Source organism: Scyliorhinus torazame, chromosome 5, assembly GCF_047496885.1.
Source record: "Scyliorhinus torazame isolate Kashiwa2021f chromosome 5, sScyTor2.1, whole genome shotgun sequence".
Taxonomy (NCBI): domain Eukaryota; kingdom Metazoa; phylum Chordata; class Chondrichthyes; order Carcharhiniformes; family Scyliorhinidae; genus Scyliorhinus; species Scyliorhinus torazame.
The window spans coordinates 130,194,059-130,208,078 of record NC_092711.1 but is presented as its reverse complement, the minus strand read 5'-3'; the positions used below and the strand labels follow the sequence as shown (position 1 = coordinate 130,208,078).

Sequence of the window (14,020 nt, the reverse complement as noted above, 5' to 3'; positions counted from 1 at the left end):
AAAAAGGTTAACTTGAGTTCATAGAATAAACATTGTTTTGCTTTAAATAATACGTTTTCCATTTCTGCTGTGCCACACCTTTAGAGTGGGCCGTGTGCTCCCCATACCACAATCTAGTAAACGTTGTGGGTCAGGTGAACTCCATGATACACTTTGGGGTTCTCTAAACCCTGGTCCATAACATCAGTGTCTTTGTGCCTTTCCGCTTCAGACAATCAAGTGAAGCTTTGTCCTCAGACAGAATACGTGTACGGTTTCTCCCCGTGGTGAATGGTGTGGCGTTTTCCCAGGGTGTAACTGGTGAAAGCTCTTTCCAAAGTCAGTTATTTGGAACACTCTCTCTAGGGTGCGTGTGTGTCTCAGTGTTTTTCCAGTCACACTGATGTTTCCACAGTCTGTTCACTGGAACACTCACACTCGGGTGCGTGTGTGTCTTGGTGCTTTTCCAGTCACACTGATGTTTGAAATATTTTCCCACAAACAGAACAAACATTTTTCATTCCAGATTTATAGTCTGAGGATATTCAGGTCCTGACCAATTGAGTGACACTGTCGGATCTTAATGTGATATTTGGTTTGTGTTTCCTGTCTGAAAATCCTCTCCTAATGCCCTGGAAAAGGAGTTTACAAAGGTCATACCAACAGTACAGGATAGAAATTCAGAACAGTTAATTCCAGTTTCTGGGGAACATTTTTTTCTCTCTTCTTTGCCCAAAACTATAAATCCCCCATCCCACACACTCTCCCTGGGGCTGAAATCTAAACAAAGTATTAGATTATTATTTCTGTATCCCTTTACCAAATGTATATTAGAGGTAAGAATATGCTTTATAAATCACTTTATTCATGACTTGTGACAGACATTAATCTGAATCACCCTGACTGACCAAACTGACTATGTGGTGATTTAATGAGCAATCTCGAAGGTCATTTCTCTAAATCTTCAAGGGTTTCCTTCGTTCCTCCTCTCCTTCTCAAACTAAGTTACCAGATATCTGTGTCGGGGCCCATTCTGGTTTCTGCCCCCTGCAGGTTTCTTCCTGCTGACTAAATAACTTCAATCAAATATGGAGATGACTGAATCCAGTGCGTTCAATCCCTACTCCAACCTCTATTCCTGACATACCAACTCCACCCCTCGCCCTGGCAACAGTCCGAGACTTAGCCAGTCTCTTTGTAAACTTGGTTTCATATTTGATCCCAATATGAGCTTCTGACCTCATATCTGTGCTATCACTAAGACCGCCTGTTTGCACTTGCGTTACATTATCCAGCCTCTCTCCTGTGTCTGTGCATCTGGTGCTGAAACCCTTGGTCATGTCTCCTTATTCAACTATTCCATCACACATCTTTTTTTAAAAATTCAGAGTACCCAATTTTTTTTTTTACCAATTAAGGAGCAATTTAGCATGGCCATTCCACCTAACCTGCACACCCTTGGGTTGTGGGGGTGAAACCCACGCAGACACCAGTGCAAACTCCACACGGACAGTGACCCAGGGCCGGGATTCGAACCCGGGTCCTCAGCGCCGCAGTCACAGTGCTAACCACTGCACCGCCGTGCTGCCCCAGTATTCCATTACACACCTGGCTGCTCTGCCACATTCTACCCGTGCAAACTTCCAGCCATCCAAAAGTCTGCTACACATGTCTTAATTCACAGCAAGTTCCTTTCCCCTATGATCCCTGTGCTCCGACTTGCATTCGCTCCCAGTCAATTCTCACCCTTGTTTTCAAGTCGCTCCATGGCTTCATCTCTCCCTATCACTGGAATCTCCTCCAGCCCTAAAACCCGCTGAAATGTCTGTACAGCTCTGATCCTGGACTCTGGTACACTCCCGATTATAATTACTCCGCCATGGTTTTAAGTTCCTTGGGTGCCAAGCATTGAATTCCCTCCCTAAACCACTCCGTCTTCATCTTAGTTTCCTTCTTAAAGACTCTCTTTAAAACTCACCTCTTTAGTCAGGTTTTTGTTCACCTGTCTTAATATCAACCTTACGAAAGAGAAAATGCTGGAAAATCTCAGCAGGTCTGGCAGCATCTGTAGGGAGAGAAAGAGCTAACGTTTCGAGTCTGACGACTCTTTAATCAAAGCTTTGACAGTCATCGGACTCAAAACGTGAGCTCTTTTTGCCAGACTTGCTGAGATTTTCCAGCATTTTCTCTTTCGTTTCAGATTCCAGCATCCGCAGTAATTTGCTTTTAATATCTCCTTATGTGTCTGGGTGTCTGACTTTGTTTTATAATGTTCCTGTGAAGTTGACTGGGATGATTTATGATGTTAAAGGTGTTATATAAATAGAAGTTGTTGTTGTTGACTGTAACCCTGACCTCCTGTTTTACAAAACCCATTGGTTTCCCAACAAACTCTATCTCTGATTTTTTGCCCCCTGCAGGTCTGCAGCCTTCATAAAGACGTCTGCCATGAACTCAGGCCTGTCAGCGGGAACAGGCCCCAGCTCCCCCCCGCCCCCCGCTCTTTTGATTGGAGTTTGGAGCCTCCACCAGATTTGCGTGACACCTCCAAGGCCGAGACCAGCATCGGCACTGCGCATATTCCAGCTCACAATGCCCAGGGAGTGACTGACAGCAGCTCTAGACCAATAGCATGAGAGGGGCGGGACTGGAGGACCGAGCGGAGCGGCTGCTCCTCCAACCAATCGGAGTGAATGAGGGGCGAGGCTGAGCCACGATCTCCCACGTGATCTAAAGAATGCGCAGTGCCGTTGAAGCTCAGGATTCAGGCGGTTGGGTGGAAATCCTCAGCTGGTCAAGTTCAGCCAGGTGAGCTGTGAGGGAGGGATGGAAGCGGCGGGTGGTTTCATAAAAACTCAGTGTCGGCCCCAAGCCCCGAATACGAAGTTCGGATACGGCAGTTGAACCGGCGAAAGCAGCTCGGGCTTTCCCCCGAAACAGGCCCGGGTGGATGAAGTGGGGAGGCGGGGCGCATGCGGAGGGAGCGAGAGCCCCGGCTGTGCTCCGCCTCCCATTCACTCTGATTGGTTGGAGGACCAGCCGTTCTCGTTACATGCTCCAGCTCCTCCCCCTCTTCCTATTGGTTCGAACCTGCCGTCAATCAGTCCCCGGGCATTGTGAGCTGGAGCAAACCCTTCACAATCATTTTAACTCCAGTGTCTGAAGCAGGATGGTGCCCGTTAACCTGGGCCTGTTCCCGGGAGGGAGGGAGAAGCCCCGCAGCTGCAAACCAGGGAGCTGACAATGATGGTGAAGGGTTTGCTCCAGCTCACAATGCCCGGGGACTGATTGACGGCAGGTTCGGAACAGGAAGAGGGGGCTGGAGCTGGAGGACCGAATGAAGGCGGCCGGACCTCCAACTAATCAGTGAATGAGGGGCGGGGCTGAGCCCAGATCTCCCTCATTGGCTGAGACTCTGCATCATTTTGAAAGCTGATTTGTCTCAAACTCCAGGAGAAAACTGGACCTTTCTGTTTGTGGCTTTAAACAGATGAAACCCTGTGGGTGTGGAGCAAACATTTCAACATTTGTTGCTGAAATGTGGCAACAAGATGGTTCAATCCACAAACAATTCAAAGACTGACTTCAAGTAATAGCTGGCAGACAGGAAATGTCACCATTAGAGCAAATATTGTTCCTCATTTCAATAATGAGGACAGGTAGGCAGAAGGTTACCTTTCGATGGTGGTACAGTGTGGTGGTGCAGTGGTTATCACTGCTGCCTCACAACGCCGAGGTCCCAGGTTTGATCCAGGCTCTGGGTCACTGTACTTGTGGAGTTTTGCACATTGTCCCTGTGTTTGCGTGGGTTTCGCCCCCATAACCCAAAGATTTTTATTTTTTAATATAAATTTAGAGTACCCAATTCATTTTTTCCAATTAAGGGGCAATTTAGCGTGTCCAATCCACCTAGCTTGCACATTTTTGGATTGTGGGGGCAAAACCCACTCAAACACAGGGAGACTGTGCAAACTCCACACGGACAATGACCCAGAGCCGGGATCGAACCTGGGACCTCGGCGCCGTGAGGCCGCAGTGCTAACCCACTGTGCTGCCCCCCCCCCACAACCCAAAGATGTGCAGAGTAGGTGGATTGGCCATGCTAAATTGCCCCTTAATTGGAAAAAATGAATTGGGTACACTAAATTTATATTTTTTAAAAATACTGTTGTCATTCAAAGGTGGTGCAGTGGATGGCACTGCTGCATCACGGCGTCGAGGTCCCAGGTTCGATTCAACTGCAACTATGTAGTTTTCAGGTTTCCTATCACACTTATACACACACACCAACTCAGACGCACACAGCGACAATTCCAGTCCGATCAGATGGAAATTTTTCCTCACACTAACCAACTTGACTATTAATAATAATAATAATAATAATAATAATAATTGCTTATTGTCATAAGTAGGATTCAATGAAGTTACTGTGAAAACCCCCCAGTCGCAACATTCCGGCACCTATTCAGGGTGGCCGGTACGGGAATTGAACCCGCGCTGCTGGCATTGTTCTTCATTACAAGCCAGCTGTTTAGCCCACTGTGCTAAACCAGCACCTGTAACCAGCCCCTATTACTGTGGTTGGGTCCACAGATTTGCCAAAACTTCAAGTAAACCTATCTCTGCGGGACTGTGAGCAGTTGTAACCATCCACTATTTTAACCGTCCAGTGACCAATGTGAAATCGTATTCCATACAGGACACCATCCTTGAATAATTGCAAATTATACTTTCCTTCTGGAGTTACAGATGATGATAATTCCCCTGAGCTTGATGGGGAGATGAAGAGGAATCTAAGACCGGTTACAAGAAGAAAAATGAAATGGGAATGTTTGCACTGAGCAAGAGAAAAGCTTTGAAAAAGCAAAAGGATTAAATATGCGCCCCAAGCTGTGGTATGGGGGAGGGGGGTGTAAACAGGGAAGCCAGTTGGGGAACATACAAATAATTCTTTTGTGAAAATATTTTATCAAGGCATATATAATTTTAACAATTTTCAAGAGGAAAAACAACAAAGTAAATAACACCTACCCAACCAACCACCAAACCCAGCCAACATGTCTTACAAACATAATTCCCCAAATCCCCTTTCCTACTAACTATTTCCCACCTCAACCAGCCCCCCATTCCTCCTTTCTTTTTATCTCTTTCTCCCCCTCCCTTGCTGACAGCTTAATTATCCCCAAAGAAGTCGAGAAATGGCTGCCACATCCAGGCAAACTCTAACATCGATCCCCTCAGGGCGAACTTGATCTTCTCGAGCTTGAGAAACAACCACCCGTCCCTTCAATACCTTCGACATGACATCGGCAAATTCCTGCCAAAATCCCCTAAGCCTCGGACATGCCCAAAACATGTGGACATGATTTGGGGGCCCACCTGCACACCGTCCACACCTGAACTCCACCCCTTCAAACAACAAATAATTCTCATAACTTTACTGAACAGTTCTCAAATGGAAAGGCACTTGACCACATTACAACTAAGGATCTGCAATAGGCGTCTTTTCTAGCAAGTTATATTTTGGACAAGATTATAAACAGGGCATTGATTTAAGGTGATTATAAAAAGAAGCAATGCTGATGAGAAGAAAAACATATGCGCTGCAGTTGGTATCACGAATGCAGTGCTCGAAAATGTGGTGGTGGCAGATTCAATTGATGCCTTGAAAAGAGAATTGGACAACTATCTGTTGCTGTCAGATCAGCCATGATCTTATTAAATGGTGGAGCAGACTGGGCTGAATAGCCAATTCCAGCTCCTTGGTCATCTATTCGTATCTTTTGAGGAGAAAAATATCTGCAGAGTTCAGGGCCAATGACAGGGGATAGCGACTGTTGCAGGGAATTGGCACAGATACAATTTGTTGAGTGCCTTCACTGTGTGCTGCAACCTTTCTATGACACTGAGATAAGGAAAATGAAGTGCACCAATGCAAGAGAGGCAGATTGCTCCCTCTCGATGTAATGGAAACCCTGGCCCCAGTGCAGGAGAGGCTGGTTGGGCAGTGTGAGCTGAACATGCATGGCTTGATAAAGACTAAGGCAGATGTCTAGATCCTTGGAGCGAAAACGAATCTGGAGGGAGTGGGTCCAGTTTTGCATGAATCGTGAGTGTGACCCAGTCACAATTATGAACAGTAAACAAATCTGTCACTGGTTTCATGAGATGATTTACCGTGTCCCAGGTCTTGTAAATACTATACATACTGTAGATCAGCCTGCTTGATGCCCATGTCCAAGTGATATCTCATCAGAATAATGTTCTGGTATTAAATAAAGTATCCAAACCTCTCATTGTGCTTCATGCCCAGCATCTTGCTTATCCGTCGATCTTCTGTTTTGCTGACTGGGAAAAATAATCTTCCTGATTACTAATTGCTCTCTATGGCGGCTTGGTCACCCAGAATCCCCAGCGCTGCAGAAAGTCCCCTATCAGTGAGTGTAGGAGGCCAGTGCGCAGGTGCAGTGTGGGTGTATGCTCTGAGCATGCTCAGTGTCAGTCATGGCGAGAGAGTGAGGAGCGGGCGGTTTGGAAGGAGATTTTGGGCACAGGGTAGGAATGGAAACAGTGGCTGCACTGGAAACTTTATCAACTTCTGTGGTAGGCCTGAGGCCCCGAATAAGAGTTTGCAGGCCCCGTGTTTACCCTGGCTGCCGCGGTGACAGGCCCGTAGGGAGCGGGCTCACTGTCCGCCATCTGCGAGTGGGGATGAGGGAGACAGGGCTTCCTCCCCGGTGACAGGCCCGGGTTACCCAGGCAACCGGCCACCGCCATCTTGGACAGGTCTCCGGTCTTTCCCATGAGAGACAGAGACTGGGATTGACAGACTTGGGGAAAGAATATTCCAGAGAAACTAGAATTGTCTGTTCTGAATTTCTATCCTGTACTTACAGTGAGCACTCTTTTCAAATCACTTTCCAGGGGATATGGGGAGGATTTACAAACAGAAAATCAAATCAAACATCACGTCAAAATCTGACAGAGATTCATCAGGACTTGGATATCATCAACCTTTGAATGTGGAAGAAGAAATGTTTCTCTGTTCTGTGTGTAGAGAAGATTTCAATCATCAGTGTGACTGGAAAAGCACCAAATACACACACCTGAGTGAAAGTGTTCCAGTGAACTGACTGTGGAAACATCAGTGTGACTGGAAAAGCACCGAGACCCCCACACACACACACACCCGAGTGAGGGTGTTCCAGTGAACTGACTGTGGAAAGAACTTCAACCAATTACACAGCCTGGAAAAGCATCACACCATTCACAGTGAGGAGAAACTATACACGTGTTCTGTGGACGAGGGTCCAATCTGGAGAGTCACAAGGACACCAGCTCCATGGAGAAACCGTGGAAATGTGAGGATTGTGGGAAGAGATTCAATTATCCATCCCGGCTGGAAATCCACCGACGCAGTCACACTGGGACCAACACCACAGAAAGATTGTGGAAATGTGAGGATTGTGGTAAAGGATTCTATTATCCATGTCTGCTGGAAATCCATCAACGCAGTCACACTGGGGAGAAGCCGTTCATCTGTTCTGTGTGTGGGAAAGGATTTACAAAGTCAGCGAGCCTTGTGTCACACCAGCGAATTCACACTGAGGAGAGGCCGTACAGCTGCACTCACTGTGAAAAGAGGTTCAAGCAGTCATCCACCCTCACTGCACACCAGCGAATTCACACTGGGGAGAGACCATTCACCTGCTCCGTGTGTGGGAAGAGATTCACCCAGTCCTCCACCCTGCTGATACACCAACGCACTCACACTGGGGAGAAGCCATTCATCTGCACCATATGTGGGAAAGGCTTCACTCAGTCGTCTGGCCTTTCGTTACATCAGCGAGATCACACTGGGGAGAGACCATTCAGCTGCTCTGTCTGTGGTAAGGGCTTTACTCAGTTATCGGCCCTGCTGACACACCAGAGAAATCACACTGGGGAGAGGCCATTCAGCTGCACTTCCTGTGGAAAGAGGTTCAGGTCTTCATCCAACCTCAGCGCCCACAAACGGGTTCACACTGGTGAGAGACCATTTACCTGCTCCGAGTGTGGGATGGGATTCACTCAGTCAACCAACCTGGTGGTACACAGGAGAATTCACACTGAGGAGAAACCATTCAGCTGCACTTCCTGTGGGAAGAGCTTTGGGCAGTTATCCACACTCACTGCACACCAACGCACTCACACTGGAGAAAGACCATTCACCTGCTCTGTGTGTGGGAAGGGATTCACACAGTCAGCCAGCCTCATGTTACACCAGCGAATTCACACTGAGGAGAGGCCGTTCGGCTGCACTCACTGTGGAAAGAGATTCAGGCAGTCTTCCGACCTCACTGCACACCAACATGTTCACACTGGGGAAAGACCATTCATCTGCTCCGTCTGTGGAAAGGGATTCACTCAGTCATCCGGCCTTTGGTCACACCGGCGAGTTCACACTGAGGAAAAGCCGTTCAGCTGCACCTCCTGTGGAAAGCGTTTCAGATCTTCATCTGATCTCAACGTACACAAGCGTGTTCACACTGGGGAGAGGCCGTTCACCTGCTCTGTGTGTGGGAAGGGATTCACTCGGTCATCCAATCTGCGGACACACCAGAGAGTTCACAAGTGACTGCAGGGAGTGGATTATGTTGTTATTGTTGCTGTTACTCACATCCAGGATTATTACTCTGATAATATTCTCTCCTGGCTCACACATTCTTCACACTGGGAGCTTCATTATATTATCACGGCACATTGAACAAACCTTCCCAACGCCCCCCCTAATGTACGATGTAATCTAATTCTCGAAAGTGCATAATGAATAACGGCCATGAATTTTCGAACCCCTCCATCCTGCCCCTCAGTTCCCTGAGTATTCCCCTGGGGCCATCAGGAACGGCGCTGTTGCTAGCGCCTTCAATCCTGACCCCCTGCACAAACTCTCCTCCATTCTGACCCGTTCAGAGTCAACCCCTCTGACCCAGCTCCGTACCTTCTCCACATTTGCCACCCAGTAATACATCAGGTTCGGACGACCCAAACTCCCTGCCTGCCTTCCTCTCTGTAGTAGCACCTTTTTAATTCTGGCCCCATCCCTCCCCATATGAACGAGGTAATCATCCCTTCAATCTCTCTAAAATATGCCATTGGCAGCAAAATCGGCAGGCATTGGAAGATAAACAGAAATCGCGGCAACACTGTGCACCACGTTCATTTTAACCGCCTGTACCCAACCCGCCAGTGACAGAGGGAGACCATCCCACCTTGCCAGTTCAGCTTTCACGCATCCCACCAAACTAGAAATGTTTTTCCTACGGGGCCCCCCCAATCCCGAGCAACCTGCACCCCGAGGTATCTAAAGTGAGTCCCTGCTCTATGGAATGGCTGCCCCCCCTCCTTCCCCAGCGGAGACGCCACAAAATATTCACTCTTGTCGGGCAGCACGGTAGCATGGTGGTTAGCACAATTGCTTCACAGCTCCAAGGTCCCAGGTTCAATTCCGGCTTGGGTCACTGTCTGTGTGGAGTCTGCACATCCTGTGTGTGCGTGGGTTTCCTCTGGGTGCTCCGGTTTCCTCCCACAGTCCAAAGATGTGCAGGATAGGTGGATTGGCCAAGATAAATTGCCCTTAGTGTCCAAAATTGCCCTTAGTGTTGGGTGGGATTACTGGATTATGGGAATAGGGTGGAGGTGTTGATCTTGGGTAGGGTGCTCTTTCCAAGAGCCGGTGCAGACACGATGGGCCGAATGGCCTCCTTCTGCACTGTAAATTCTATGATAAAAAAAGTCTAGATTTAATTTGTACCCCGAGAAAGACCCAAACACCCGAAGCAGCTCCAATGTTCCCCCTATTGACATACTCTGTTCCAACACATATATCAACAAGTCATTGACATACAAGGACACCCTATGCTCTATCTCTCCCCCTCACTATCCCTTTCCATACCCCCAGACTTCTTAAACGCGATGGCCAACTGCTCAATCTTGAGTGCAAACAGCAGGGGAGACATAGGACATCCCTGGAGAGAAAAGTATTCCTAGCTGATATTATTTGTGCGGACACTCGCCCATGGCTCCTTATACAGTAGCTTTACCCAGTCCACGAATCTTGGTCCTCCCAAGCCACTCCAGAACTGCCATCAAGTACCCCCATTCTACCTGGCCTAAATGCTTTCTCGGCATTCAATGCCACAACCCCCTCTGTTTCCTTCCCCTCCACCGGTGCCATAACCACATTCAATATCCTCCTAAAGTTCGAAAAGAGCTGCCTCCCTCTCATAAACACCGTCTGATCTTCACCTATCACCATCGGGAGGCACTTCAGCCGACCTACCAGTACGTTCGCCAATATCTTTGTGTCCACGTTTAAACGTGATATGAGTCAATGCAACCCACACTCCGTTGGCTCCTTATCTCTTTTAAGCAACAGGGAAATCGATGCCTGTCCCAAATTTTGTGGTAACACCCCCTTCCCTATCACCTCCTCAAACATCCCCACCGTCAGCGGTACCAGCTTATCTTTGAATTTTTTATAATATTCCAACGGAAACCCATCCGACCCTGTCACCTTCCCCAACTGCATCCTCCCAATCGCATCTTTTATCTCCTGCTCCACTATCGCCCCTTCTAAAGTAGCCCTGTCCCCCTCCCCTAACCTTGGGTACTCCAGCCCATCTAGAAATTCCTGCATCTCCTGGCCTCCCCTAGGTGGCTCTGACCTGCACAACCTCTCATAGAATTCCTTAAAGACTTTGTTAATCTGATTTGGAGCTACCACCAACTTTCCTGCCTTGTCCTGCACCTGGCCAATTTCCCTTGCCGCAGCCTCCCTCCAGAGCTGACCCGCCAACATACTTCCCGCCTTCTCTCCATGCTTGTACACTGCATCCCTTGCTCGCCTCAATTGGCGTACCACCTTCCTGGTAGATAGTCAGTCAAAGCTCAATTAACATTGTTATTGATGAAGTTTGGAAGTCGCTGAGTTGAATCATTTCTGACACAGCAGCAGCAACATTTGGTAAAGGTGGAACCCACAACACAGACTGGCTTGAGAGCCACTCAGCAGAGATGGCATCTGTCATTGAAGCAAAAAGCAAAGCTGACCTGATGTGCTACATAAACCCAACAGCTAGAACACTGCATCCCGTGAAAGTAGCCCAGAAAGTAGCAAAGAACAGACAGATACTGTGTAAATAACATGGGATGAGTCAACATCAAGGATTGCAAACTGCCTATGACAATGGAAATCTATCTGTTATGTATTTGATGGGATTAAGAGGACACTTGGTTCTGCTTTCACCAAAGTTGGTGCCCTAAAATCATCAGATTGTTAAGTTCGCACTGACAGAAGTAACCAGATGTCCCGCTGGGTTGAACACGACTTGTGATGTGTACTCCTGTGAGACAGACATCCTCCAGTCTCTGACTCTCCTGCAGCTTCCTGTCCTGGTTGAGTTGGACAAGGACGCACAGGGCTAAATTGCTGGCTTTGAAAGCAGACTAAGGCAGGCCAGCAGCACGGTTCAATTCCCGTAACAGCCTCCCCGAACAGGCGCCGGAATGTGACGACTAGGGGCTTTTCACAGTAACTTCATTGAAGCCTACTTGTGACAATAAGCGATTTTCAATTTCAATTTCATCATTTGAGCTGGAAAAGGCCATTTATTGCTGAGCAAGCAGAAAGGCACCCGGCAAGGATGGAATTCCAGCTGAACTGCTCACACACAAAGTCATCGACTGTCACACCTTCATGACCTCTTTTCGGGTGTGAGACTGGTCCACAGAACATGTGTGATGCAATAAAAACAGCAATGACAGAGGAGACTTCATCAACCACAGAGGAATCTCACTCCTTAGAGTCAGGGAAAAACCTTCACTTGGGTGATGTTTAAAAGATTCATCTACTTGCAGACTGAGTGTATCCAGAAGCACAGTGTGGTTTCTGTGCTGACAGATCTACAGTGAACATGATCTCCACACACCAGCTACAAGGGAAGAGAACAATTGGAATTTGATCTAAAGTGTTTGTGCTGAGAAAGTGAAATGTTCTGATTACTGAGTGAAAGTAAACCTTTCAGTGTGAAACACAATTTACTGGTCCAATTGGAAAAGGAACCAAAACGTTTCAATCTCTGAAGATAAACTTCAGCCTTGAAGTTATGTTTCGGAGCTCACAAGCTGTGGGAATCTTTGTGAATGTTTCCTCTTCCCTTTTGTAAACAAGCAGAGAAGTTAACCCTTTCCCCTGACAGCACGGCAATGATTTGAAATAAAGACTTTGTCTTTTAAAGATTTGGCTTCATCCCATTTGTTGAGATCATACTTCCGGCCATGGGAATCATCACGGGTGGAATGGAAATTTGCCGGTACATTTACCTTGGGTGGGAATTTCCGGTCTCGGGTTGTGTGTGTGTGTGGGTTGGGGGAGGGGGGGGGTGGAAATCCCATCCGTTATGTTTCAAGATAAAATTCTTGGGAATGGGAAATGTGAGAGTTATCTGATTGGAAATACCTGGACCTGTGTCTCTGACACAAACAGACCAGATTATGTGAATATTGAATTAGATAAAGTTTATCCAGGATTCCGGAATAAGAATGATAATTAATGGGATGTCCCACTTAGAATAAAAGAGAAAAGTCACCCCATCAAATGGGAGTTGGAATAACTCAGCCTGGGTATAGTTCAATAGAACAGATCAATCTATCAGGGGGAGATGATGGGCTGGGGGTAAAGTCACTGGACTAGTCGGCCAGGACAATGCTCTGGGGACATTGGTTCAAACTCCATCATAGTCACTGGAGGAATTTAAATTCAGTTAATGGAAGCTGGTCTGGGTTACCATCTGGTTCAGTAATGATTCTGGTGTCTTTACCTGGCCTGGCCGAACCCTCAGTAAGGTGCTTGACTCTGAAATGGCCTTCAGACAATTAAGGATGGCCACATCTCATGAAAAAATACATTTTAAAATAATCTGACATCCAGGTACATTCCAGTACATGAAAATAGTCAATTTCTTGGTGATGTTTATACCTTTGCCTCTGCACTTCTTAAGAAAACTGTGTTTGATAGTCTGGCTACTACCTGAGGGGTTGCACCATGCAGGGGGGGGAGGATACGCCAAGATCTTGAGACAGACACCATTGCCCCTGCTGTGAGTGTGCAGATGTGATTTGTTACATAGGGAATAACTGACATGTGAAATGCAGAGTGAGCCTGCACTGAAGAACAGGTCCCAGATACACTCAGCTACTAGAAAACAGAACAACACAGAGTGATCAGTAGAATGGGACATTTTAAATCATCCATAGAGAAACTGACTAATCAGGATATAATTAAACATGCAGGTATCCATCAGAGAGAGTAAAATTAAAGTGAAGAGGGATGTAGAATCTGGATTTAGAAAATAAGTAAGGAAAGTAAAGTCGCCATAGTCCCAGATGACCATAGACAGCTTTCCCCTTTCAGGAGGAGAGCTGACTGGTGGTGAGTTAACCTGAGGATCACCGCGCCTTAGGCGAGGGACAAGGTTGAGAGGCGGACTTTCATGAATAACCTCAGCCGGTACAGGAATTGAACCCACGCTGCTGGCTTCGTTTTGCATCACATAAAAATTGTAAATATGCCTGGTTCAAAACAGAAGTTAATGCACGGACTTTAAAGATTCTCCAGCTCTCTGTTCACCTGCATCCGCCTTGTGGATGTTTTCGAAATAGGTGGGGGCCCGTTTAGCTCAGTTGGCTAAACAGCTGGTTCGAGGTGCAGAGCTAGGCCAACAGCGTAGGTTCAATTCCGGTACTGGCTGAGGTTATTCATAAAGACACCTCCCGATCCAGGACCAGTAAACCATTCCGAGGAAACTCGCCTCCAGCCCCGGAGATCAGCATCCCCCTGATCCAGAACCAGTAAACCATTCCGAGGAAACTCACCTCCAGCCCCAGAGATCAGCATCCCCCTGATCCAGGACCAGTAAACCATTCCAAGGAAACTCGCCTCCAGCCCCGGAGATCAGCATCCCCCTGATCCAGAACCAGTGAACCATTCCGAGGAAACTCG

General features: G+C 47.4%; 1 protein-coding gene across 2 annotated transcripts in view; it reads left to right on the top strand.

Moving 5' to 3' along the window:
• Positions 1-2,683: 2,683 nt before the first annotated feature.
• The window catches only part of LOC140419746 (uncharacterized), a 50,255-nt gene continuing 38,918 nt past the window's right edge, over positions 2,684-14,020 (top strand). Inside the window, exons 1-2 of one of the 2 annotated variants that reach the window (XM_072503691.1) lie at positions 2,684-2,787; positions 6,904-8,388. In XM_072503691.1, the coding sequence (XP_072359792.1) occupies positions 7,322-8,388 (1,067 nt within the window). In that variant the 5' untranslated portion in view covers positions 2,684-2,787; positions 6,904-7,321. The remainder of the gene's footprint in view (positions 2,788-6,903; positions 8,389-14,020) is intronic. The other variant, XM_072503690.1, reaches the window with a different exon arrangement.